At 43.9% G+C, this 27,896-nt stretch overlaps 1 protein-coding gene across 1 annotated transcript in view; it reads left to right on the forward strand.

Annotated features, from left to right (window-relative positions):
• Nucleotides 1-309: 309 nt before the first annotated feature.
• SYNPR (synaptoporin) overlaps nucleotides 310-27,896 on the forward strand; it is a 102,535-nt gene continuing 74,948 nt past the window's right edge. Inside the window, exons 1-2 of the mRNA XM_027892424.1 lie at nucleotides 310-419; nucleotides 514-579. Coding sequence (XP_027748225.1) covers nucleotides 402-419; nucleotides 514-579 — 84 coding nt within the window. The 5' untranslated portion in view covers nucleotides 310-401. The remainder of the gene's footprint in view (nucleotides 420-513; nucleotides 580-27,896) is intronic.

Raw genomic sequence — 27,896 nt, forward strand, 5'->3', positions numbered from 1 at the left:
ATATTATTTCGCCCGACGTCTTCCTTCTCCTTCCCCCCCCCGAAATAACAATTTAAAAAAAATATATATTTAAAAAAATAATACTAATTAAAAAGCAATGCTGTATAAAAAAAAATTAATAGTACTTTAGAAAAAATGATAATAATGAAAATGAAAAAAAAAAATTAACGCCGATATTGGCAAAAAGTGCCGGAGCTGCTGCCGGGGGCCGGGGCGTCTCCGCGGGGGCAGCGGGCGGGGGCCGGGGCGGCTCCGCGGGGCGGTGCGGGGGGCGCGGGCCCCGCCCGGCTGCTCCGCCCGGCCTGCGCGGGGGCAGCGCCGCGCATCCCGGCTGGCGGGCGGGAGGCTCCGCTCCGCTCGGCTCCGCGCCGCTCGGCTCCGCTCCGCGGGGCTGCGGCGCCATGGAGGCGGTGGACCAGGTACGCGGAGCCCCGCGGGCGGCGCGGGGTGGGGGAGCGCGGAGCGGGCGCGGTGCTGACCCCTCTCCCTCTCTCTCTGTCTCTCTGCCCGCAGCTCGCCTCCGCGGGCACTTTCCGCGTGGTGAAGGAGCCGCTGGCCTTCCTCAGGGTGCTCGAGTGGGTGAGTCCCGGGGCGTGGGGGGTGCCGGGGGGGCTGTCCCCAAAGTGCGCGCCCCGCGGAACAGGTGGGAGCTGGGCCGGGCTGGCGACAGGGACGCGGGGGCTGGGGACGGACACGGGGCTGGCGACTCGCGTCCTACAGCGCTGGGGCCGGCGAGGTGGGCTGGGGGCTGGGTTTGTGGGTGCGCCCCCCTTCATCCTTGAGCTGGCTGTAAACGAGTTAAAAAAAAAAAAAAAACAACCGTGGAAAATAAAATCCTCATTATGCATTTAGCAAACTTGTCTCTGGGCCGAGCGGGGAAGGAGGCAGATAATTGGTGTGCGGAGCAATGTCACTGTGTGTTGCTCTGATGCTCATTCGTAGTGAAGTCTGCAGGTCAAATGACATCCATCGCCAGTAGGTCTGCGGGAGCAGAGAGCCTCTCTGAACGGAAAGTTCAGAACATGTCATGGAGGATTAATCACATTCCCCTAACGCCGACTGGCTGGGGAATTATGTAAGCCGCGTATTTTGGGGGGCGCGTCCCCGTGCTGGTGCGTTTATCCACATGTTCGCACCCGCCGCGCAGCCCGGCCGCGGGGTGCCTGCCAGGGGGTGTTTTGGCGTGCTGGGGGCAGCTGCTCGCCCTGAACCCTGTGCCTGCTCACCAGCAGCAGCTTCTCTTCCCCGCTGGACTCCTGGAAGCACCGGGTCCCATGGAGCTGGGTGATGGAGATGTGGTGGTGCCATGGGCCTGGGATGAGGTGGCCCCGCAACGGGGTCACCTGCGCGTGGTGGTGGATGGACGACATCCCATTCATTCCTTGCCCAGAGCTCCACAAACTCACATGGTGCTGCTGCTCCTGCTTCGAGGAGAAGTCAGGACATCCAGGGGCTGAGCCCCCAGTGCTGATCTGAGGGTGCTTCAGCCACGCTGCAGTGCTCGCCGCAGGGCAGAAGAATGGGGAGCAAAGCTATTCCTATGGCAAATAGTCACTGGGAGTGTGGCGTTTTGGCTGTCTGCCTGATGAGGCAATGTCTGGTGGAAGTTGGGAAGCAAGCTCTTCCAGGAAAGGCTCCGTACTGGTGGGCATGGGCTATGCCCTCAAGGAAGCTGTTGGCCCCGGTCGGTGCATTGGCATCCTCGGGACAGTGAGTGGGAACTCTTCTCTTGGCAGTTTCCTGGGTCTGTAACTTCTTCCAACAGCCAAATACAAAAGCTGCCTTTGTCATGTTTGGAAGCCACATGTGGAACTCTCCTGGCTGGTTTAAGTGCATGTTGGTTGTCTGTGTACATGTACACGCACACGCGGTATGTAAAGAGAGCTCTTCTGACATGGCCGAGGTGTCCCAGTCCTTGGCAATATGGGAATGTGGGACAAGGGTGCAGAGTGTGTTAACATTTGAGATGATCTGCAGAAGTACTTTTTCTCCTTTTGACATGTATGTGTAAGTAGAATTAAGCATATTTTAGTGTATGATATTTCATTTCAGAGCATGGAAGACTTTTTTTTTATTAATATACTTGAAAGGCTTTTTGGATTACCCAAATTCCATCTCTGTTCAATTAATCTTTTTGCTCCCGTCTTCCTTCTCTTCTTACCATGCCTCCCAAATGCTGTTCCACCTCTCTCTACCATCTCTGGTCTCGACTAACTGTCCATCTCTCCCTCAAACTCCTTTTATCAGCCTAATAATAATTTTAAACTTTAAAAGAAGACCAGGTGTTCCAGCCAATTCTGTGTCCACTTCCATGTCCCCCGGCAGCCTCGCAGACCTCGTTGCACTTGGTCAGAACAGTCAAATTACACCCTGTAACACCTCCCACCTGAGTCCTAGATTGCATCTGCAGAGAAATAAAGTTCATAGCCCAGCTGGTGACGCAGCAGTTCTGGGCGTTGGGTGGCTCTCGTGCCTGGGGGGAGGCTCTGTGGTGTTGCAGCACAGATGGCAGAGCTGTGGGGGTTCCTCAGAAAGGCTGGTAGGGTGGAGGTGGTGCAGGCTGAAAATGTCCTCAGCTGGTCCAGGCAGTCCAGCCTTGAATTTGTGCTCTCGTTTGGGTTGGCTCACAGTGGTTCTGGGGTGAGCATGTCTTTACTCATAAACCTTGTACAGTGGTGCTGTTGAAATTTTTGTTTCTGTGAGTGCAAAATACTTGCAGGTCTGGAGGTAACTGAGGTGGCTGTAGGTTTCTCAGGTGTGAAACTGTAACTGTTGAAGAATTAATCTGTAGGTGTGGAGATGCCAGCTTGCCTGAAGTCTGGCTCAGGCATCATTGACCTCTATCTCGAGCAGCAGGGACCTTATCTGACCTTCAGTCTCCTGCTTTGACTGTCACCCAACACCCAGAGAGAAGCTGCTGAGATAAGAATGATTCTTGAATATTCACAGCACTGTAATATGTTTTCATTTGTATTTCCCATGTACTTTGTAATCTTATTTTCAGCCAAGAAATTGCATTTCGAAGTTATTAAGAAACAACATTGGCTCAAGCCCAGGAAAGGTTAAGAGAAAGAAAAAAGTCCAATGAGTGACTTATAGCAAGTAAGCAAAAGTTGCATTTTTTGAACTCTACCTTGGTAATAAAGTTTGTGGATCACAAATCTGAGCTTGGAAAACTACATGCAGCTGTACTGGGTCAGCCCTGGGTGTTTCCTGCATTGAGTCAACTCTGGCTTCATGGCATGTGCTGGGGGCAGGGAAGAGCTGTTTAAAAGCTGTATTTGTTCTTGCTTCTTTTTATTCCCCTGGCTGTTACTCCACAGATCTTTGCATGAGAAGAGTGTTCTTCTGAAGCTTATTTCTCATGATAATCTACTGTGGCACTACAACTAGTAGCAATGTCACAAACATTCTTACAGCTTCACTTGAGAAATGATTCTCTTACACAGGCACCTGACAATAATGAATAAGGAAGGATGAAAGAGAAGAAATATGTTCATTTGTCTCCCTGGATTAATTTTAGTCCTGCAACTCTCTGGATGTGTTTAGAGTGTTTTTATTGGGGTCCACAAAAAGTGAGCAAGACAAAGCAAGTTTGTCACTTTCGGTCTATTTGTTTTGCAGTTCCTGCCTCTCTGGAGACCTACAAAAGGAAATTAGGTGAAAAGCAGGGCTCTGCCCTTGCAGTGTGGCGGGTATAGGAACTATCTTATGTGTAATCAGGTTGTTACCGACAAATATATTTTTGTAAAAATGGAAACTTTGTATCCCTGGGCTGCGGTTTTTAATTACTCTGAATTGCCACAAACAACTTTCTTCCTGCAAACCCAAAGCAACCTGATATTTGTCCAGTTTCCACGTAAAGTAACAGGAGCTGCCGCGCTGTCCTTAATGCCTTTCCCTGTGTTCTGTCATAAAGAGCAAGGATGTAGAAACTCCACCATTTTGCCAGTCAGGAAGTGCTGTGATTGCCTTGATCATCATCTACAGGTTGGTGTTTTAAAATACCTTGCAGTGAGCTCCCTGCTCCACCAGCTTGCAGCCCTGTCTGGGCTGGTCTGGGCAGAGCAGAGGGATATTTTTGGCACAAAGGCCATACAATAACCCTGTCTAAGCTAGTGCTGTTTTTATTAGGGCACATGTGAATCATTTATGTTGCAGGACAAACCTCATGGGTTTTCTCGATAGGACAACTTGGAAGTGGACATTAGGATGATCAACGAACCCAAATGTGTCTGAGGAGTTGTTTTAATTCTTGTCTTTGTGCAGAAAAAAAATACATTCCAGATATTGCATGACTGGAGTTCGTCACTGCTCATGAGTATCTTCATGGGATGTGCCACAGGGTTCCAAAGCATTGCAGGGCATTTGGACAGCAAATCTCTGGTGGAAATTGGACAAAGGTGGTTTGAAAAATCTGTGTGTAGTGTACATGGACCGAGCTAACCTTGCTTTGCTTCGTTGCCTTCACGCTGCGATCATTTGACTGGTGAGACAGGAAAAAGGCCAGGCTGCTGCCTGCCTGGCAAGAGTCAAGCTTGCTTTGATTGTATAGATTCTGAAAGGGTTAGCACCCCTTGCCTTGCAAACAGATGCGTATTTGGGAGGCAAAGGGAATCTGAATCTTGAAAGACTGATAATAAGTCTTGTCTTTTGTCCTAGTGCTGATTGCTCATCTGGCCATGGAGTGCTTTTGTTGGATTATATTTGCATGCATATGAATGGACATAAGTAGCTGCATGTTTTCAAGTGTGCCCTAGAAAAGCCTAGATATCTTGAGATGCTGAAAATAAATGGAAAAGAAATAAGAAGGTAATGCTTGCATGAAGCATGTGTGATTAGTAGTTTGCTCTATATAGTTTATTATGGGCCTGAAATATTTTATAGTTGCGTGAGACTCTTCATCACATTTACTTATGTTTGTTTTTCGTTTAACCAGAAGGCTGCTGTCTACCCTGGCATGGGCAGAAACTTTAGGTGATGGAGGAGGGTAACCTTGTTGAAACTTAATGCTCCATGGATGGAGGGTGGAAGAGTTGAGTGTTTGGTCTTCTCTACCCTCATATTGAAAGAAAAACCTTCAAAAAAAATAATATTTCTTACTGCCTGCTGATGTTGCTTGTACAGTACCAGAATCAGTTGCTGCATTTGGTGTTCAGACCATCCATCTTGATGTGTAAGATACACAAACACATTAGAAATGTATTGTCAGTTCTTTTGATGCCTGCCTTGGGATGTGGGTACTTAACTGTTCTTGTGAACCTGGTCCCAGTCGCTGCCTCAAAGGTCTTGTACGTGTAGTGTCGGGTCAATAAAACATGTGCCACTTAATCAAAAAATGTAAATCCATTTCTATGGTATTTTAATATTAGAAAGGTAATTACCGTGTAACTAACCCTTCCCTGTAAGCTGTCATTAATTGGATGATTTCTTATAGGCAGCTTAGCATAATGCATGCAAAATACACTGCAGCTCTGCATAGGCAAAAATTGCCACAGTGATCCGATGGGATGTGAGTGTCCAAGAGACCTGAGCCCTGCCAACAGGCTTCACCAGTCCTTGGCTTTGGACCTGCAACTTCTGAGCACATACCAGGGCATCAGTAATCTGCAGGCGGGGAGCTCTGCTGGACAAGTTGTTTTTGTTAGGAAGAACTGGGAGGTGGATTTTGCCGTTAGACATCAGGCTCTGTGGTGTGTGATAGGAAGGAACTGAAAAGTTTTTGTAGTCTCACTGAAGGCAGATGTGAAAACCATATGTCACTCTGCCAGTGGGACTGGGTTAGAGGCAGCAGAGGCACTAACAGTGCCTACATGGTGTTTTACCTTGTGGTCTGAAAGTCACAGCTTCTGGGAGTCTTGTGATTCTGAGACCGCTGGCTTTGATAAACCATATGGTTTTAGATCAAGGTAGCGGAAGAAGGATGCAAGTTCTAAGGACTGAAGAGTCAGAACACAAGTGAAAGAGCAGGAAATCTGTCTTATGATCCCATGGATTTACACAGTGTGCAGAGAGCTGACTGCTTTACTGTTCACATGCATGTTTATCTGTGTGCATATCTGCTTGGAAACTGAGAACTGTGCTCATCAAAGTTGCTGTTAAAATGGTACAAATTCTGGTACAGAGAAAGATAAAAGGTCAGCAGTGCCTGACCACATTACAAATGAATGACATCTTTCATCTGGAAACTGCTACCATTTTCCATTTAGGCTTGTGTTTTGATCGTGGAAGAGCTGATTTTAAAAGGTTGCCTAACAATTCATTTAAATCTTCATGATTCTCAAGCAGCCCAGAATGGGACCTGATATAAAACAGTTATGTAGAATTAGCACATATGATTGAGAGACAGGGCTCCAGGAGGAAGGACTTTCTGGAGTTATGTGGTGCTGCTGTGGAAATACCTGGGTGAAACTGGTGAAGTCTCACGGTAAGCCATTTCAATGGCTGCCATTATCCAAATGTGGCTGTTTGAAGCATTAGGAATAGAAGATGAGGAAAGAGACTCATTAATGCTAAATTTGATTATATATGCAAACCAGGTTTCTATGAGAAGAGGAACAAAAATGATCTGACTTTCAAACTAGCAAGAAGATGTGTGGAGATAGAGGGTTCTGCCATTAGACAAACACAGTTAAAGTCTCCTTGATGATTTTTATGAGGGCAATGTTTCAGTCATCACTCCTGTAAATCAGCATCTGCATAATTGGAGCCCCGGGTGAAAGCCCTGCATATTGACATCTCTGGATTCAGATGTTGCAGTCGGGGGAGGACAGGCTTGGAGATGCTTGTGATAAAACCATTTCATCATTTGGTTGCTCTGGTCTCTGGCTTAACCAGGATTCATGGCACTCCATGTGATTCCAGGGGGCAGGAGTCTTCCTGGTCCCTTAGTGAAGTTCTCCACTCTGCTCCAGGGGAGAGGACCTTTTCCTGACACAGGGGAAGGGGAGAGGCAGAAACCAGGTAATGTTAGGCTCTGCACAGGGCTGGTGGTGGCACCTCTGCAAGCTCAGCTTTCCCCTTGGGCACCAAATAAAAGTGGTTCTGTCTTAGTATGGTCCTGGGGTGCAGTGTGGAAAACGGCACTTAGCCGTCTGTCTGTCTGTCTTTCTGTCCAACCCACCAACTGCCAAAGGGGTCTCCATGGATTTTGCTCTCGGGGGAGAACTTCTGAGTGCTGATAAGAACATTATAGAAAGGAACATACAGTGTGGAGGTGCTGCGTTTAAGGTGTTTGTTCGAAGTGGCATATGTGCTGCAAAGTGTGACATAGTTGCTAAGGTGACAGCTTGCTTGCTTTTTGGCAAAAGCAAAAGAATACTGAATATAGGCAAACTGTAAGGTTTTGCTTTAATTTGAGCAGTTTAATCTTCTGGCCATGGTAGAGACTTCTCAGGTTTGTCTTTGGAAGCAGTGTTTTCCCATCGAGAAGACTTCACTTGGTTAGAAAACCTAAAGGTGTTTCCCATTCTTAAGGAAAAGCTTAAATCTCATAAAATGGTGGAGATTCCAATTATTATAACTGTATTATTTATGGCATTGAATGGCTTTGGTATACAACACTCATTTAAGTAAGGAAGTATTCTCTAAGGACATTTTATATAAACAAATAATATCAGGTGTTGCCTCATTAGCAGCCTGTGGATGCAGGCACATCCCTGAGCACATGCACCACATTTTTGCATGTAGTATTTGCATGCATTTGCAAAGTGCTCAAACCTAAGCTGGAATGGATAGTGAGGTGAGAACTCCTGTGGATCAGGCTCTGAATTTGGTTGTGATGAGATGGAACTGGGAGTCTTGTGTCAGACAGCTCGGGTACTGCAGTGGTGGAATATTTTCATAATGCTGCTAGGGGAGAAGGATCAGCAGAGGATTAGACTGACGTGGCCCCTCAGGAGAGGGGGTTTTCCAGATGAGCAGCCATCTGTGGCATGAAGGAAATGTTATGGACCTTGTGTGGAGAGCAAAGCAGAAAGGTCTCACAAGACTAATGCCAAATTTGGTCCTTAAAGCAATGGGGTACATGCAAGATCCAGGAAAATGGGTCAGAAAAGGCTGAAGTAATTTGCTCACTGCCCTTTACTATTTTACCTATCCTTTGTTTGTGATGTTCTGGTGGGTAGATAAATGTGTTTCCTGAGCAAGCTGTTCTGTCTGTGCCTTTTCCAAAATGCCTTAGCATCTGGGAGAAGACTGTGTTGGAGGCAGAGCCTCCGGGAGCTGCTGAGCTAATGCTGTGGGGAGCAGAAAGTGCTGCTGCCTGGAGCGTGGGATAAACGCTGGGGGGAGCTCTGTGGGCTCCTGTTTCTGGATGAGTCCTCATGCAGATGTCTCAGTCCCCCTTTTGTCAGGGACAGCACAAGGCAGAAGTTAGTGAGGATGTTTTCAGAGTAATCAGAAACCATGACACTACACAGAGGGCTTTTGCTGGGCGATTGGAAATGACTCTTTGATAAGAAGAGCCCAGTAAGCATCCTGTGGGGAGGTAGTCTCCTGTTTCTCCATGTTAAGGAAGCAGGAGAAAAGCTGAAGCAGGAAGATTTCAATGAAATGTTATACATTTTCAGATGAGAGGTGCACAGTCTCAGACCCGCTGTCAGAAATAAATCTGATTTGGCTCTCTTGCAAAAGTTCCTACCTGTCAACTTGATCTTTATTCTATGAGAAATACCAGAGCCTGCTGCAAACAGCCTGACTGAATATTCACTAGAAGTACTTGAAAACCTGAAGTATTGAGGGTGAAATTCTGCCCAGAAGATTTCAGAAAGAAATGTTACCCAGCATGGGCAAGATCATTGATACATCAAGAAGTAATTTATAGTAACACCTCTTCAGTAACCTTTTGAATTTCAAAGTTTATTGTGTGAGTCCTTAGACTTCCCTTTTCCTGATGTTAATGCTTTGCCCACCTGTGTAATTTCTCAGGTGATGCAAATCCAAAGTGTCTTTGGCTTGAAGTGATAAACCTCAGCTCAAATCCTTTGTCACATGCACGTTGGGTGTTTGTATTGGAACCCATATTTGACACTGCATTTGACAGTCTTCATAATATTAGGTGAAAAGCCTCTGTGATATCTCAAATAATACTATAGAAGTAGCAATATCTTTCTTGCTAGGTTCCAAAAACCAAGGAGATAACTGGCTTCTTGGTTCAGTCTCCCTGAAGTGGGTCCTATTAGGGCTTATAGCTGCCTCAAACATTCAAATCAAAATACCTCAGGATGCCAGGAAATATCTTACAGTTATTTAACAAGCAAACTTGAGCCTTACTTGAACTATTTTCAGAAAATCCTCTCCCTGGCTGTGTGCTGGAGGTATGCTTGAAGCAAAACCAAACAAGTCCCCCCATCTGTGTGTGAGTCTAAAACCACATCTTTAGTTATCCCTGCTCCTCCCATGCAGAGGCTGTGTTGCACACAGAAACCTATTGCTCTGTATCAGTTTTTTATCCTATTTAAAACAGGCTTTGTATGGGGAGAGGGGTGGCTTGAAGCAGTTGAACATGGCAAGGTCACACCCCCGTGGGTATTATTCCCCCTTATAGTCCCAACAGGGAGGTATCTCATGCACAGCCCAATGGGCTTAGGTTTGATACTGGAAATGGGCTTATTACTGCAGAATATGTATATTGCAATAATTTTCCTTTGAAGTTGAGCTGTTTCTCCAAGTGCTTTTTTAGAGATTGTGCCTGAAAGCCAAAGCAAGCGTGGGATTCCCCCACCGCCAAATCCAGCAGCCGATAAATCCGGCAGAACTCTCCTGATTGTCATCTCCAAGGGCAGTCAGCATGCTGGAATGGAATTAGGTCCCGGTTTGAAAGAGCATGCCTGCCAAAAAATTAAACAATGGATGCCTTCCTGTTTAATTTTAACATTTTAATTAAATTCTTTGCTGCTGTGTGCCTTTGATCTCGGCAAGCTGATATACGTGGTATGTGCTGTTGTGTCGTAGCAGTGTTTTGTTCCAATCTTGCATGCAGACACAAGGATGCATCTGAGGATGGATAGAAGTGCAAAAGCTGCACACTGCGGAGTACCGAGCGCATCTCAAGCTGCCTCTTCCAACTGGTGACCACAGGCATGTGGACAGGGAGATTACTCATGAGTGTGACTGAGTAGAGCTTCTCTCTGAACATATTCTCTCCTCCTTTTTTAATCTACTTCTGTGAACAGTGCTGTGAGAAGGATTTCCTTGATGGATTTACTCACTGAGAGGGTTGAGGCCAAGAGTGGAGATTTTATTGCAAAACAGATTTAATTTCAAGTGGAATAATTAATAAACTTTGATTCTTCAGTCAGAGAGCAGAAGCAACGCTGTGTGATGTTGACTGGGCACATCCATCGAGTGGTCCCGGCCCAGTGCCCGTTTTGGGAGCGTTTGGCAGCAGCTGCCTTTCTGTGCAGCCAGGCACAACGTGGGCACCGAGCAGCTTCAGCCAAGCAGCCCCAACAACACAGCCCATTTCTAAGTGTGTGGAAAAGTCTTCAAATAAGACATGGTTACAGGTCGTTTCCCCTGGGGTTTTTGTGGCTGGGCTTCGGTATTGGCAGGAGGAGGGAAGTGAACTGGAAGCAGGCAGTGTGTTCATGGGAAGGAAAGGTGTTAGAGAGAGTTTCCTCATGGATTATAGGCTGGGGCAGGTGGTTGAGGATCATGTGGAATATTTGTCTTTTGCGATTTGGGCTGTACCTAAGACGTCAGGGAAGAGTTATTGGTAGAGCTGATTTGGGAAAAGAAATTCCATTTCCTTGAGGAAAAAAGAAGTTTCAATCGAAATTTTCTTGGAAAACTGGCATTCTGGTGAGATCATGACTGAAGAAATATTTGTGCCAGAAACTACAATATTTCAGCACAAAATATTTCTATAAAGACATATTCTGTACAAAAATGGTGATGGGGTCATATCCTCCTTCTCTGCACACCCTGCTGTGATGGCCTAGGCTAACTCTTTCTGGAGGAGTTGCTGAGGGATCACATCAAGGGGGACCCTCCTGCCCACTGGAATGGTGTAGTCTGGCTGTGGCGCCTGATTTCCAGAGCAGGGGCAGTATAAGGGGCCAACCCAAACTCCTTGATGGCACAGCTGTGGTGCTTCCAGGGTAGATGTTGCAAGCCCTCAGCACTGGGATTTGCAAAGAAGAGTCAACATTTTTTGAGATACGACAACTTTTTTCGAACAAGACAGTGAGTCTAAAATTTAGAAAATTGTTTTGGTGGAAATTTGTCATCTGACTTCTGTGTCAATGCGTGCAAGCTGGTGTTGTAGCCTATGCGTATAGTGTGTGCCTTGCCCTGTTTTTGGCGCCAAAGGTGGAGTTTTCCAGAGCCACACTGAGGCAGCACGGTCCACTGAGCAGAGCATTCCTAAGCCTCCTGGTTTTGCTGCGTTGGCTCCACGGTCTGCGTGCGGCCCCGCTGCTGCCGTGCCAGCCTGTCACTCGTGGCAGGCGGCTCTGCAGAGAGGGCGCCCGTTCCAGCACAAAATCTGTGCCTATCCAGATTGCGAGGCCCTGGCAGGCAGCAGGAGCTGGCTTCATGGCGGGCTGACATATGCAGGGGACGCTGGCTGTGCCACGGGGCAGAAAGCCTCCTGCCGCCGCCCCGCGCGTTACGGCGCTTCCCAGGGAGGGACGATGCCATGGAAATGAGATCCTCGCCTGCGGTCCTCTGCAGCCGGGTGGTGGTCCCCACTGTGGGAAACAAGTGCTGTCACCATGGGGTTTGGATCTTGTGGCAGAACCAATCCAGCACAGACTGTGTTGCTGATGAATCAAATAGAAAAGCTCTTTCTGTCATAGCTCACCATGGCATAGGTCACTCATTTCTAAAAACAGTTTTCCATCTCTTTGTTTATGTGCTCATTAGTTCTGGCCACCCATGGGTGCAGCAGCATTGGTTGTTCATGCAGCTGGAGAGGCTCTGACAGAGCTCATAAATGTTTATTACGCAGTTTAGTCCCCCAAAAGTAGTGACTCAGCAATAATCAGACATCTCTCATGGGACAAACAGTTCCCAGCTATTCCCAACTTGCATTAAAACCTGCGTGTCACTGGGCTGCCAAGAGGCAGGACTTGAGTACCCCACATCTGTATTGCTTCTGCACAGAGAGATTGCTAAGCATGTCCTGGGTGTGAGGACAAGAGTACCCTTGCTCATTTAAAAGAGATTTTTTTTTTCCTGGGGATTTTTAAACTCCACCCCGTGATGCGCTTTGGGATGCATTCAGCTTTCTCTTCTGAATAGGGCTCCAGATGATGGAAATAAATTATCATAAATTAGAATAGATTGCACTCTTCAGCATCTCTACATCTGTCATTATGTTTCTTTAACAGTTCAGTTTAACATTTATACACACTCTGACAGCAGCTACTGGTGTGTATGCTATAAATATTGGCTTGCAGAAGACATTAATGGAGTTTAGGTAAACGTTTGATGCCGCTGAGATTCTGTTCCATATGGTGGTATGCAGTGAAATCAGATTCAATGTGCCACGTATAGTGCACACGTATTCCCTATAGACTGGCCTCCTGGAATTGCATCAGCTCACTACCCTACCAAGAAGGCACAGGTGCCTTCAAAGAGGAGAGTGAGATTCTTGCAGTGTATTCTGGATTTTACCACCTGTGTTGTCTGTGATGTTTAAAGCCAATGTGTAGCATGTAGAGATAGAAAAGGCTCATGGAAAAGAGGCTTCTTGCAGAAGCAGCAGTCAGGAATTAGGCATCATTATGGTGGGAACATCCTGTTTTGAATATGTCCAAAGAAAACCCTTGGGATTTTCTGGACAAGATGCCGTTTTGCTAGGCAGTAAGTGAGTAACAGGGTAAAGGCTTTGTGCATTGGTTGGTCACGATTACTAAACCTGAAATTTATGACTCAACCCCTGGTGCAGCTGTTACCAAAACTACGTGAGGGAGCATAGTGTCAAGGTTTGAGGAGTCTGGCTTGTGTCCCTCTGACTTACAGGAGGATAAATACCTGAGGCCATCATGGCAAGAAACAGGAAGGAATATATTCTGGTCCTTCTAGTGTTCCTTTCATAGTTCAACAGAATTTGGATGTCTCCCACAGGTTTTGGGTTTTTTTGTTTTGTTGGTTTCTTTGGTTGGTTGGTTTGTTTTTTCTTTTTCTTTTTTTTTTTTATTTTATTTTGTTTTGCTAATTGCAACGCCTTGATTAGTGTGCCTCCTTTGCAGTGTACCTCCAATTTACCCCACTCTGAAGCTAGCAGGAGGGTAAGAGGTGGGTTGTCTGGCTCAGCACTGCAGAGGGGCAGTTGGGGTGAAGCAGCCCAGTCTCTGCTCCTGATGTAGGGCCCTGGGAATTTATTATTTCTCTGGCTCGTGCCGGCCCCGGGGCACATCTGCTGCAAGAAAGGAGCGCGGCTGCTTCGTCTGCCCCTGTGTAATGCAATGTAAGTAATGAAGTAACCATAATGTACAAACTGACTCAAAACAGGGCAATCTGAAGAGAAAGTGCTCTTCACACTGTAAATTGCTAAAGGTCTTTATGTTGCCAGTGAATTAAAAATCTTGAGAAGAAAAAGCCCTCCAGTGCTGTAAGTTCAAGATGCATCTTTTAAAAGCTGCTGGTGGGGAGGGGAAGAGATAACTTATCTGAATAGGAATGTATTCAAACTCTCTATCTTGTACAGTTCTGGGCTACTGCAAAGAAAATAGTTTATTCCCCGTTGCTTGGAGAGCTGGAGACGTTTTTGTGTAGACTGAATAGGTTTCTGTGTTGATGTTACCCCTTTTGATCTTAATCATTAGCCAGGTTTTCAGTTCTTTGCAGGTTATTCTTTTAAAAGAAGAAGTTGCTTCAGATGTTTTGGTGATTCATTCCTGTTTATTCAAACTGGCAGTACAGAGGAGCCTGGTGCGCTTGTGTGTCCTATGAGCAACACCCTCTGCAGGTGCCTTCCCCCTGGCTGGGCAGAAGCCCCTCTCTTACCATTTCTCAAGTTTCCAGGTTTTATTGTTGCTCTGACTGATTGTGTGGTTCTTCTGCCTCAGCCTTCCTTTCCTTTCTTGTCCCTGAATAAAAAAATATTTCGCAAAACCATTATCAAACTCCTTCTGCCCAGAGCAAAATCTTGCCCATGATTTTCCATTGAACAGTTAGTTGTGTCTGAGCTTGGGGCTGGCATTTAGGTCTCTTGAATGATGCTTTAAAGAAACTAAACTGTATTTAAAGAAAGGCAGCTTTTACATTGGCCTGATGTTAAAGATGTTTTAGCCCAGCCAACAAGATTTCATGGTGAGCCTTGCTCCAGCAAGGAGCCCTTCATCCTTCTCCAAGCTGAAAGAGAAGCTGTACTTTAAGGACCAGTTTCGAAGCATTGAAACTTTTTTGTCATTATTGGTTGTGATTTTTTTTTTCTGCATCTTTTGACGTTTTGAGGCCTGAACAGTTAAGACTTGCACAGTCTGGGTGCAGCTCCCACAGGCAGGGATTTCTCCATGGTGCCCTCATATAAGCCTCTGAATTTGGGAAGGAATGTGCAGCAAGAGGAAATTCCTGTAAACAATATGCACTGGATCACTTGTCATGAGAATATCTCCTTGAATTGTGTACTTGATTAATTGCATTTTTTTAAATTTAGCTCTCAGCTACACTGTAAAGATACTTTTGACTAGAGGGAAGAGAAAGGAGCCCTTATTGTGGATGGGTTTATCTGCTTATTTTCAAATATACATGACATTCTCATAGGAAATGGGTCTATGTACTTCTTTTTTCATTAAACCTTTTAGCTTTCACATATGGCTGACATTCATAAATTCCAAAGCTATTTCTTTTAGGCTTTCTGTCCACATTGTAAACCTGGAGATGACCTATTCCTAGTTCCTACTGTCACCTGTCTCTGGCTGAAGGGCCCTTCAGGGTAGGACAGGAGAAAAGTCATACTTTTTGCACTTCAATCAGTGCTGGATCTCAGTTTAAAAATATCGCAAGTGAAAAACATGGATGTGAGTCATACAGAAAACACCCTTCATTTCTCAGGGAGTAAAAATATAAGAAAAACACATTCTTCAGATGTTTCCTCCTGTTGAGAGGTAGCCACATCTAAGAATTCCGTTTGAAGTGTTCAATCATAAACATTGGTTTCCTGCTGTCAGGGTGACCAGTGGATACAGGAGACGCCTATTAAATGTTAACAGCTAGTACTCTGCCAGAGCTGTATCAGTCCTCAGGGTCTGGCTTCTCTTACATGAAGAGAAGGTGGAGAATGCTGTGACTTCACTTCTTGGGTCAGGATACTCCAGTGATAACAGTCTGCAGTAAATGCCTCACTTCTGGAAAGTTCAGCGCTCACTTTGGACCTCAATGCTCGTCCACATCTAACACATCTGGTGTCATATTCCAGGACATCATATCTTCATGCTTTTAGGGGAGTGATCTCTTTCTTATCAGTCATTGGCTTTGCCCCTCAGGGGCTGGGAGACCGTGATTTTTTATCAGCTTGGCTTAGTGGTGTATTTGAAGCAAGCGTGTTTTTAAATGCATATGCATTTCCCTGTGTTTTTACAAGATTAATATTTGAAAGGCTATTTAATACAAAAAGGCTGAAAATTATTTAAATCTGAGACATGCTGGAGAGATCAGAGGACTCTTATCAACTGTTGAATTAGTAATGTTGAATTAGACATGAGAAAATCCTTTTCAATTTAAGTGGCTTTTCTCATAACTTTTTACATGTTTAATGTCTTCATTCATCCTTCTAATAATTGTTCCAGTTTCTGCTCTCCTCGAGTATCCATGCAGATGTGCACAATGCACACAGTTCAGGCCCTGATACATCCAAGCTGTACACCTTTGAGGACCATCAGGGTCCTCAGGTGGTTGTTTTCCCCCGTGGATGCAAAGATTGAGCCCTTCATGAATAATTTCACACTTGTATTTGAAAAACCTGGTCTTGCTGCTGTCTGAAAGAGTGGAGATCATGAGTACTCTTCAGTTTAGGCACTTCAGCATTATCTTCCAAGAATCTTAAACCTAAAAATTTGAACTGGAAATAACATTTGCATAATATTTTGTAAGGATGCTACCACGAGATTCTGCGAGGGGAATTACAAATATTGCCCCTTTTTTCTTCATAAGTCTTGGAGGGGGTCAACCTCTCTCCACTCCCCCTTGATAACGAGCTGCTGTGAGAGCTCAGCAGAGCAATGTGTGTCCTGGTCGCACCAGATGGATCTCATTTGTGTTGCTGTTCGTGGCCATGATAGGCAGCAAATGGAGTGGAGCCTGAGGCAGCACTTTGCTGCCTGAAGTTGATGCCTGATGAATAACAGAGATAAATAAGGTGAGAGCCTGCCTTTGCTTTTCCCTTTGAGTGTGCGCATGAGTGTTAGGTGGCCCCTGTTTGAAGAGACAATGTGAAATGAGCTTTCAAATATTTCCTTGAAGTTGTCTTAATTATTTCATTATGATGGTAAGGAACAAAGCAGAAGAATCAATACGCCTAATTATTACATCTAAATGCAAGAGAAATTAGTCAGTGAACTTTCCCTTCTCTGGGGAGGATTAATCTTCCTATGCTCTATTTCAAATGTCTTCCAGAAAAATGAAAGGCTTATCACCTAGGAAACACGCGGTCCTAATCGCTCAGGTCTGCCTCTTGGATTTACTGACGGTGAGGGGACTCTTGGTTGATCTTGTGAAGCACAAAATTAGATTGTTTTGCTTGTGTTTAACCGTTGTAGCTGAGTTTTGTAGTTGGGTGATTTGAATGACAAACACAATTGGGGCATGAGCTTTGTGTCATCACAGTACGACTTGGCCGGTGCTGGATGAGCTGTGGGGACCTTCTCAACATCAGGCAGTGCCATGTGGAGGGGATGGGTTGGATCCTAATGCAGTGCTATCAGTGGGGCAGTGCTAATTAGCTCAGGTTCTCAGCAATTAAGTGCTGTATTGATGAGTATAATGCTTACAGAGCTGTCTTGTTGCCTTTTTGATAGCTATTTGAGATTCCAAGATGATGACATTTTTCTGTGGCCTGGTGGGACGCAGCCACAAGATGATTACAGGTGATCCTGGTGGGACTTGACTCTTCACCCTTGAATTAGTCACTGAATCAAAATGGCAATATTTCCTGCACACAAGGTTTTGTATGGCAATAAATTCTGGTTCTAGCTCCTTGCTTTTGTTTTGCACCGAGCCAATAACATCTTGTTATACTTTCTACTATACAATTTCAAGCTGTGGCACAAATGTAAGATGTTTTCAGATTAATTGTTTTATGAATAAATTAATCTTTACATTAAATGTGTTTAACCTTCACTCCCCATAAGGTCTGACTTTCTGTAGATGTTGTCATTTGTTGTCATGTGTCATCCTGGTGGAAATCCAAGTCTTGAAGCACTAAGATGTTCTTCTCTAGAATAATTCCACGTTTTTGTACAGTCAGATCATGCCTAGCAATAGAAGGGTTAAGTTTATTCCTCGCCTACAGACCCAACTTAGTGTAAAGAAGACTCAGAAGCTAAAATATGAAGTCTAAATAAGAGAAAAAAGGGCTGTTTCTTTGCTTGGCGCTGGGGAAATCAATCTTACAGTTCACAAACTGAGATGACAGCTTGCTGTAGGGAAGACTTCAATCCATCATTATTTTGTGGTTTTGGGTTGCTTTACTCATGGCAGTTTATTAATTAGTTTCTATTTTGCACTCTTTCTTAAAAGAAAAAGATTTCAACTCATTATGTATCACCCTTGTACCTTTCTTCCTTCCCAAATTACTTTGCATCATGGTCAGTTCCCATCTTCCCTGGCTGTCGAGCTGATTAACTGAGTGATGCTGACTGGAGGGCATGGGACGGGCCACTGATGCACCACCTGATTATGTGGTCATGGAAACCCCTGGAGGTAAGACCTCTGTTATCAAAATAAATTGGGATTTTCTGCCAACTAATGGTTGGCGAAGCTTGCACTAACGCTAGATTCTGCTGGATGATGCACTATGGAAGCCAATTAGCCTTTGCTGATAAGCCTAGGCTTTGATTAAGCTCTTTTAGGCTTTCTCATCGCAAGAAACATGTACTACTCATTGAACATGCAAATGTATTTGCAGTGTGTAATTACAAAATTTTCTAAAGGAGCGACCTATTTTAAACAGGACTTTTGTTTCACTCTTATTCCTTCATTGCACTTACCAACTCAGTCACACAGTCTAACTCAGCAAACATAATTGACTGGTCTGAGGAGTTAAAATATCCTGTTGTTGAATGTTTTATGCTTCAAATACTGATTATAATGAAGACCGCTGCGGTGGGTACGTAGGCTCTCTGCAGCCACTCTGAGAGCTTGCCCTTCGCAGCGAGCCTTTGGGACACAAAGGGCTGGCACTGCTGGGATCTGCAGCTCCAGCCAATTTAAAAGTGATCTTCTCCTAATAATGCTGAGAACAAACTCTCTTCCTGTAGCCATAGGAAGGTATAACTTACCCTGCTGAACGTGCAGCTCATTGCACTTGATGGGAATTCACTTATTGATCCAATTAGCTCCTGATCCGTTGGCAAGGTGATTGTTATAATTGAAATTGATTATGGATGTGTATTGTGTCTTTAATCCTTGATGCTGGCAATTTGGATTATTATGGCCTGCCTTCTGTAGCTGATAATGGACTGTGAAGAGCATCAAGGAGTTAACGTATGTTCACACTCCTCAGGGATACATTTTCTGTGTTACATTCTCATTTGTGGTGTTGTTAACTGAGTGACAGTATCACGTTGCTTACCCGGTCATACATATTTTGATAGCTTTAGTCACTTTGTCTAAGAGATTGCCTGAGCTCGTGTATCTGCCTCTATCCATACCATGGTGCTTTAGAAAAAAGCCTAGGAAATGGATGTTTTGCTTCCAGGTCTAATTCATAGTTACAGTCCTGGAGTGTAACAAAGGCATTCCTATGGCTAGATGCATATACTTCCTTGTTGGGTGCCTTTAGTGCATTGCATGCCTAAAAACATGGAAATCAGTTATATACTGTGTTCATACTGATGGGATCAAAGTTTGGCATAGTTAGCATTTTCTGGTTGAAAAGCCTGGAAAAATTCTCAAATCAGAGCAGTAGAGATACAGAGAACAGAGGCCCATCTACACTTTCTCTGTTGTACATCTCATCTGTGGTGTGGCTGCAGACTCAGAGGGGAGGGAGGGCAGGAACAGAGCTAGTTCCAGATTCACCATCTTCTGAACTTTCTCCCCAAATCTCCCAGTGCTGCACTGACACCTGGGGTAGGGTAATGGTCTGTCAGCATGTGTCCCTGCTGTCACAGACCCTCTGAGATGCTCTCCAGGGTTGGGTTTTTTGGTGTCCTTTTGGTGGTTTTTTTATAAGGCCAGAGGAAACCAAGGGTTTGACCCTTGCAGAAACCTGTGGTTGAGAGTCCTGCAGGAATAATGCTGTGATACAGGTTTTGCCCCTTTTGCAGGCTATGACTGATGATTTCAGCTCCCCATATCTTAACTAGTGCGTTCAAGAAATGCTTGAGATGAAGAGTGTGGTCATCCTTCACTTGTGAGGCGTTGATTCCCCAGTCTTTACCCTCTTGCTGAGCCAGCTCTCTCTGCTCCTCACAGATACACCTGGGGTTTCAGCTAACGGCCACAGAGCACGCTTCTCTCAAGTCATGTGTCTATTCTCTTCCAAATTAGCGGTTTTCAGGTGTCCCACTGGACATTTGGTGTAAAATAGCCTGAACACTTCCACTGTTTTATGGTCATTGCCAGCTCTCATGCCTGTGTGCAGGCTCCAGTGAGACCACAGACTGAACACACACACACCACTGCAGGCTTTATTTAAATAAGATTCCATCTATGTTGCATGGAAAGGTTCCAGGACTGATGTTTGAGTGCAAATATCTGAATTATAAATTAAATTCTACAGCATTCAGGCTTAAGAAGAATTTTTATGAAATCTTAAGAATTGTAATTCTTTCCCATTCTATCAATAGTAACTGCTAACTTGAGCATATGATGCAAAAGGCACTGAGGCAAAGCATTCACTTAGAGAGAACACAAGTGCCTTTTTCATCTGAGGCAAATTAGCAAAAAAAAGGAGACAACTTCCAGCAAACTGTGGCTTCCGATCCACAAGCTGATAAAATCTGCATATTAGTCACAAGTTATTTTTCCAGACTTCTAGTTCATTCTGTTTTCTTACTCAAAGATGCTGAAATTCACTTTCAGTCCTTTCAGTCTCTGCTTCATAACTAGTATACTTGGTGGGGAGGGGAAAAAACAAACTCAAAATCATCACCACCACTGTTATTATAGCTCACATCTGGCAGGTTGTGATTTGGTTGTGTCTCAACCAACATAGATTCCAAGTTGGTTTTTACTCAGGGGTAAAACTAAGGAAGAATGCTTTCCTTATTGTGACCGTGTTCTGTAAAAAATGGGATTTTTCCCAAAGAGAAGGTGTTATGACAAAAAACCCTCCATGTGATTGAATCATTAAATCCATACCCTTCCCGGTGTTAAGTCCAAGCCCTTCATTGCATGGGTTTTGTGCTCATCATCCCAGCAGGTCTCCTATTTGCACACTGTACTTTTTAAAATCTGAGGTAGACATGCACATTTTATGCCTGTGTGGAAGCATGGAGCCATTCTGAGTGTTTTCAGTGGTGGATGTCTGTCTGTCCAGGGATTGCCCCATACTGCATTAATTGCTGCGAGGATTAATGGTACTTCACTGATTTCACTTGCCTATCCAGGGGTTTGAGAGCCATGAGCTTTTCCCAAACATAGGAGACATCCCTGGCTTGGGGAAGGGGTAACATCAGTTACCTCATTTTGGAACTGTGAAATCAAAGGCTCAGGGAAGTGGTTTCTCACCGGAAAAGACAGTCCCTTTTGGTGTAGCAGCAGTGTCATCAGAGAATCAGCTTTTCTGCCAAAAATAGCAACCACTGGCTACAGCATGGACATTGCTGCTTAGGGTAATTTGTGAGAGTATTTGGCTGCAAAGCTGGGCTTTTTACAACTTTGTAGCATTACAGTGACTGAGGACACCTTTTGATCTTCACTTCAGTCATGGGAGGTGTTTTCTGCACTTTTTTGGCATGTGGTAGTTTGTGTAAGAGCTGCTGAGCCCGAGTTTCTGCACATCATCACTTCTGGAAAAGCGTTGTTGTTTTCAGCGTTGTCCGTAGAGCAGCTGGCAGAATCAGAGCAAGTACCATAAAATGGACTGGGTCTCATGGTCTCTAATTCTCCTCTAGTTTGGTGCTGCTTGTTGTCAGTGTATGCAAATTCGTGACTGGTTTTTTAGGTGTTTTCTATCCTTAAATTTAAATTTTATTCACTTCTGTGAAGGGATGCACAAGTAGGGGGCTGCATCAGAGTTTGTCAGAGAACATACACAGAATTTGGAGACTGGGAATATTGACCTACAAGCAGAAGATAGCAAGGGCCAGTTTAATATGTACAGCACATGGTTCCAGTTTAGTTTGGTTGGTTTGGCAGAATAGTGTTCTGCTGTATTATGCATTATTTTTCCAGTCAAGGAATCATCCATACTCATGCTTTTCACTGGCTGTTTATCTTCTTTGCACACCTCTCTTGCTCCATTTTCACTGCTTTCAGCCTGATCATTGTCTAGAGATGTACATACATTGATCCATCGCTCATGAGGAGGATATTTTTGGTTGAAACAAGTCTTTTTAGAAGGGCTAACACAGTGTTCATATTTTATTCTTCCAATCTAGTCTGATTGATGTAAGAATTGAAGTGAATCTGCACATTTAGATACAGCAAAGACTGTTTTTATCCCCAATGAAATACTAAAATGCCATTAAAGCAGAATGTTTGCAGTAATTTTCTGTGTATGAATGCATAAAGGCCATAAAGAGAAGTGAACCTTATCGATTTGATGGCACTCATTATCCTAGAGCTATTTTTTCACAGGGTCCTTCTACCACGGTTCTAGACTTTTTTTATTTTCTCTTAAAATTTGCCCTGACATGTTTATGTTTTGGAGGAATTTTCCCTCCACAAGATGAAACACCATCCTGTCATCTAACTTATTTCTCAATTTTTTTTACTTGTGGCAAACTCTTGGAAGTTAAATGCTGAATTCATGGTGGGCTTGGAGGGATGCATGGTTGCATTAACCACTGGGCACTGCTCAGTACTGAAAATGTCCTCTGTTTATTTTCTGTTAAGGCAAACTAATTGATTAACCCATGTAAGATTTTTACCACTCCAGTGACATGTCATTAATAAAGACAGTGTTTTCTAACAGATATAGCATTTTGTCTATTATTATTGTTGCTGTTGTTATTATTATTATGATGATTATTTTCAGTATGACCTTCGTGTTGTTTTTGTCTGCTGGTAGGCTGAGCAAGTAACAATGTTCTACAGTGTTACAACATTAACGCTCTGGGAGTATAAATTGTGACTGTTGTTGTTGCATGGTGTTTGGGTGATTTCCATATCCCAAGATTCTACTCTCCTTAAAAGGCCAATATGGGTAACACATCTTGTGGTTGAAGGAGGATTTCAGGAAAAACAAATGCAAAGATGTTTTAGAGAAGCACCTGTGCTGGAGGGGTTGGCCTAAACAAATAGGCTCAACTAATACCTCAGTGTCTGCACCTGCACAATCCGTGTAAAAATCCTGCTGGGCTGGGTTCTGATTCTCTCTGAGTCATTCCTACCAGGTGCCATCACCACAGATTGCCATGACTGTCTCCCTGACTTTGCACCAGATCTACCACTGGCAATGGATAAAAGTTGGTATTTTTTTCACATTATTGTGGTGAGATGTTTGCAGCTGGGCTGGTACCCATCACCCGGGCAGGATAAGTGCTGCCTTCTGGAGCAGTTGCAGCTGGGATACTGTCGTGTTGATGCTATACTATTCAGATCCCTGGAAAAGATTTGGTTGCCATAACAGTTGAATTTCCTACAAAAATAAACCTTATGGTTTTTGGATGATGGGAGAAGCTTAAGATGTGGTTCACAGGGGAGCGTCTCCTCTCGATCTGAGCAAAGGAGGTGAGACAGCCTGATTGGGTTGTGATTTTGGATATCAAGCTTTTGGCATGTGCCCTTTTCCTGCATCTCCTGGAGGCAGGGAGGCTTCTGCTTGGGGGCTGGGATACAGGAAAGCCAGCAGGAAACCTTTCCTGTAAGACCAGGAAGTACTGCACCCATTTTAAAGATTAATCCTTATATTCTTAATTTAAATTTATCTTCCCTCTCAGATCCTTGAAGCTTCTTTACCTGAAATGTGCAATGGAGAACCTTTCTGCAGCACTCTGTAGGTGAAAAAAAAAAAAACAACAACAAAACAACATATTCCATGGACACACTGATTTTTACTTTCTAAAATCAGAGACTGTGATTGCACTCTGTGTCCCCTAGGACCTTGTTTAGAGCAGATATACCCTCTAAAGATTTAATGATCAGAAGCGTTTTCCTCTTGTTTCACTATTGCTTTTTTTTTTTTTTTTTTTTTTTTTTTTTTTTTTTTTTTTTTTTTTTTTTTTTTTTTTTTTTTTTTTTTTTTTTTTTTTTTTTTTTTTTTTTTTTTTTTTTTTTTAAAGTGAATGCTCGTAAAACATGGGCAAAATGTAAAGCTGAAAGGAAGAGAAGCCAGGAATACTAAAGAGAGAGAGAGAGAGAGCTTGCTTCAAAGTGTTGGCCAAGCAGCTGTTCGTGCCTCCTATTTAGCATGAATGGAAGACATAGCCCTGATTAAAAATGGTAGGTAGCAGCTGCACAGCCTGGGCTAAGGATTACCAGATGGTTAACTGTGATTGACTTGTCTCCATGGAGCTCAGTGGGGAGGGAGGAATGGAATATCTGAAATGTGATGAACATGCTAGGTACACAATTTTTTTTATAATGAATGTGCCAGATTTGTTTACATGCTTCTTGAATAAAATATGGCTGCTAGTTTGACTTAAGACAGACATCTTTAGTACATGCTATGTTGCAAAACCTTGCTCTTTTGATTGTAGGTGTGATGATTCCCCCTCATCTCTCCCCCCCACCCCGGTGCTGTGATACAGCATAAAATAATTGGTTGACAGAATGTTGATTCTGCAGCACGGGGAGGATTTGCACAGATGGGAGTCAAAATATGTCTCCTTGCCTTATGCTAATGCCACCACAAAGGTTAGGGAGAAGTTCAGAACTGAATGTGGAGTCCTTGTGCTGCTTTAGCTGTTGCAAAGTGTTTAAAGTTGGTACCTGAAGGAAGAAGATCTGGATCCAAATGTTCTGTGTGTCTGCTCCCTCTGTTTTGCAGCAAAAGTAAGCCAGCACTTGCTACATATTCATAGTACAATGGTGCCTACATGGCTGCTTTTCCTTGACATGTGCCCATCATGGCCAGAGTGGGATTTTTTTTCTACCCTGGGAAGGGCTAGAAATCACATATCTCTAAAAATACCATGGCAAGGGGATGACGCATCAACATGATTCCAAACAGCATCTTCTAACGGGGCTTGGCCAAATTTCTTGCAAGTGCCAAACAATTGTCACTTGTTTAGGCAATATGTTCTGCAGAGGCCATAGCCATGTGCAAGGTGGTGAATTTCTCATACAACCTGCTTGCTGGGGTGGTGGGAGAGTGTGGGCATTGGTCAGTCAATGTCCAGAGCCCCTCACTCACCTCTTCTCCTGGACAATCCCTGCGAAGTGGCAGCCCCATGACTTGGCTTTCCTTCCCCTCTTTCTGATCTCAGCTCCTTTCATATGGGCAGCAGCTCTCACGGTGTGTTCTTGGAGGATTCCTGGAGCTGTGGCACCCTCAAGGCCATGGGGTTCATGAGCAAACAGTCCCTCACGCTTCAGCCTTTAGTTCCACATGATTGCCCTGACTTTCACGGGTGATGGAAATTACAGGTAACTAAGAAGAGAGGCCAGTAATTTGGAAAGTAATACCTTGGCACGTCTTTAGGAAAAAAATAGTAATAACACTGAATAATTTAGAAATGCCAAGATAAATACCATGTTTGAGGGAATGTGTCACCTCCAGCTGCGTGGAGTGGGAGACATTGATCGTGTGTTTCTTTATCCTCTATGTTGAACATTTTTACTTCGTGTTTGCATTACTTTTTTAAAGCAAATTACAAATATGTCAAAAAGATGGAGTTGTCAGTTGTGCCAACTCATTTCCTCACATTTGAGTATGAATGAAATTGCGATGCTGATTTGTCTTTGCAAGTGCTTTTTACCTAGAAAACATTACTTTTGAGCGTGTGACACTTAGTACTTTATTATTATTCTTACCTGGATGTTGTCACTGTATACAAATAAAATAAAATGCTAGTTCAAGCTACTGATATTGATAAGCAATTTTTTTTTTTTTTACTTTGTTGGATTTTTTTTTTTTATTTTGGCAATATCAGAGCCTCCCTCCTTCTCCTTCCCAAAATATAAAACCAAACTAAGACCCCATCTTATTTGTTGAAAGCTGCAGACTCTTGAAAGCAATGATTTAAAGGCTTATTATCCTCAAACAATATACATAAGTGCCTAAGAGGGGAGGTTGGGCTGGGGATGGCGACCACAACCTCTACCTCTTTGTGGGATACAATGATCCTGGCTGTGGATTAACATGATTCTGGTGTAAGGAGCATCCTGGTTGCAGAGGCACTACAGCATTTCCTACATGTTTCAAGTGCAGAAGGAAAAGCTCATGAGGAAAACAAACCCACGTTTGCCAGGCTGAGCCTGATGACCGTATGAAGTTTGTGGTGCCATTGTAAGGGCTTTTGGTCTCCCCTTGGGCATTGATCCATATGGATGCTGGAATGTGGTGGATACCTATGCCTGGCTCTTTGGAGCAGATGGAAGGGTCCTTGTCAGGTGTAGTTGTACCTTGTTTTCTTTTGTGTGCTGCTGGAAGTTTAATTTCTGGGAAAAACTCAGCCTCAACATGGTCTTCTTCTCAATGTATGACAAACTGGATTAATCTTAAGTGTGAGACTGAGTAATGGATGGAGGTGATAAATCTGTTAGCAGCCACACTGAAAAGGCTGAAATATTCTGCATTTGTGGAGGTTAGGCACCATTTGTGAAAATAAACATTTGTGGTTGGGCCACACATTGAAAAAAGAGCAAAGGGGGTGGCCAGTGAGAGCTGTCTTGCCTGTTACTTGATTTTAATTTTTTTTCTGATAGCAGGGCAAGGTGTGGAAAAACAATGGTGTGATGAGAAACTGCTATACAAGAGGGAAACAAAAGAGGGCTTGCCTTGTTTTTTTCAGGTGTAATGGGCAAACTTAAAAGTAATCTTGCTCTTTAAACACATGAATAGAACAGCTGTTTGAGCTAATGAACCAACTTGGTGTGGCTGTAGGCACCGTGCAGGTTAGAGAACTGCAGCCTTTAGGGGGAAGAGGCTCCTCTGCAAATATGGTGGGAAGAAAAGAAACAAAAGTAGTTTTGTGAGAAAACTAAGGAATTGGTGAGAGTGATGATGATGTGCTTCCTCAGCAGCATGAGGCTTGGTAACCCTTGTGATTGCTTCCAGCCCTGTGAGAGCCAGGAGAACACAGTGGTTGAGATTTCCCATTGGGATGGGATGGGCAGAGGGTGGCCCTGGTCACACAGCAGAACCTTTTCTTCTGTGGCCACCACCATGGTCTTGAGGGGCTGTCACAGAGTGTGGGGCATGGAAGGAGAAAAATCTGCCCTCTCTCTACACATGAGGGTAATTTTTTCCTCAGTGATGCTTAGTTGGCAAAGCCACGTGTGAAACAGCCTTCATGTCTCACTGAAAAAAGGCAAGGCTGCCAAAATTTTGTCTGTTTTGAGTCAGGAAGAAATGTTGAAGTCTTGAAAGTCTGTTTGCCTTGAAAAAGATACCAACACCCCAAAACTCAGATCTGGTCAACTGAAGTATTTTGATTTTGATGCATTATACTGTCTTTTTTATGTGTGTATAAATTTTGTAACACAGTATTTTTCAAGCAAAACTGTTCATTTTGAAAACTTCAGAGCAAGGATTTTGACAATGTAATAAATTTCTCTACAGAACATGTCATCCTTCCTGTCTACAATTATGTGTGACAAATCAAAGCTTTAAGGGAAAAACACACATGCGCAATAATAGTTCTTTGGGAAATTCCTTTCCAGCTGCATCATTTGCTGCATTGTTTCAATTTTAATAGAAAAGGGAAGGACTAGTATAGACCTGTAGCATATTTTGGGAATCAATGGCAGTTCGTCTCGAGGCTCAGTCAGCTGGTCTCTTATTGAGGGGAGGGTAAGATGGACCTGCTGCTGCTCCAACAGCATTTGTGTCTGTGGCCATGGTTTTATGTGTCATTTACTGCTGCATGTTATAAATACCAATAAGTGTGAAGAAAAGTGTTCCACACTATTGCTGCAGGACAGTATTGTGTTCTGGTGCTGCAAGGATGCTTGCCAATGTTTTTGCCATAAAACATTTTCATCTTATTGAGATATACATCAATAACTGCTTGATAACAAAGAAAAATATCTGACTGCTGCTTGTGACTCCATAGTAAACAGAACAGATGCAAGTGGTTTTTCTTCTCAGTGTTATGTGCTGATCTTCAGGCTTTGGGAGGAGCAGTGCTGTCCAAACCTATTTACATTCTGTATTTTGCCATTTTACTTTCAGCACAAACCCCATCGTCTCCATGTCAGTCCATCATAGATAACTCATTGCTTGACATTTTTCCAGCAATATTTCTAAGCAAACGTTTTGTCCCCAGTAGCATAAACACTGTGAACTGGGATTTATGCTTTGTAAAAGAACATCTTGCCATGAATAAAAGCTCGGTGTCCCCATGTCAGGTGACTGCAGCGTCCTGCCCTCTGCACCGCAGGATTTGTCTTGGAATGAGTACGATGAATTAATACTTGGGCACTCAGCTTCTACACGTGTAGTCTGTTTTATG

The sequence above is a fragment of the Empidonax traillii genome, unplaced genomic scaffold (genome assembly GCF_003031625.1).
Source record: "Empidonax traillii isolate 1590-97213 ecotype Southwest subspecies unplaced genomic scaffold, ASM303162v1 scaffold351:size1117198, whole genome shotgun sequence".
Taxonomy (NCBI): Eukaryota; Metazoa; Chordata; class Aves; order Passeriformes; family Tyrannidae; genus Empidonax; species Empidonax traillii.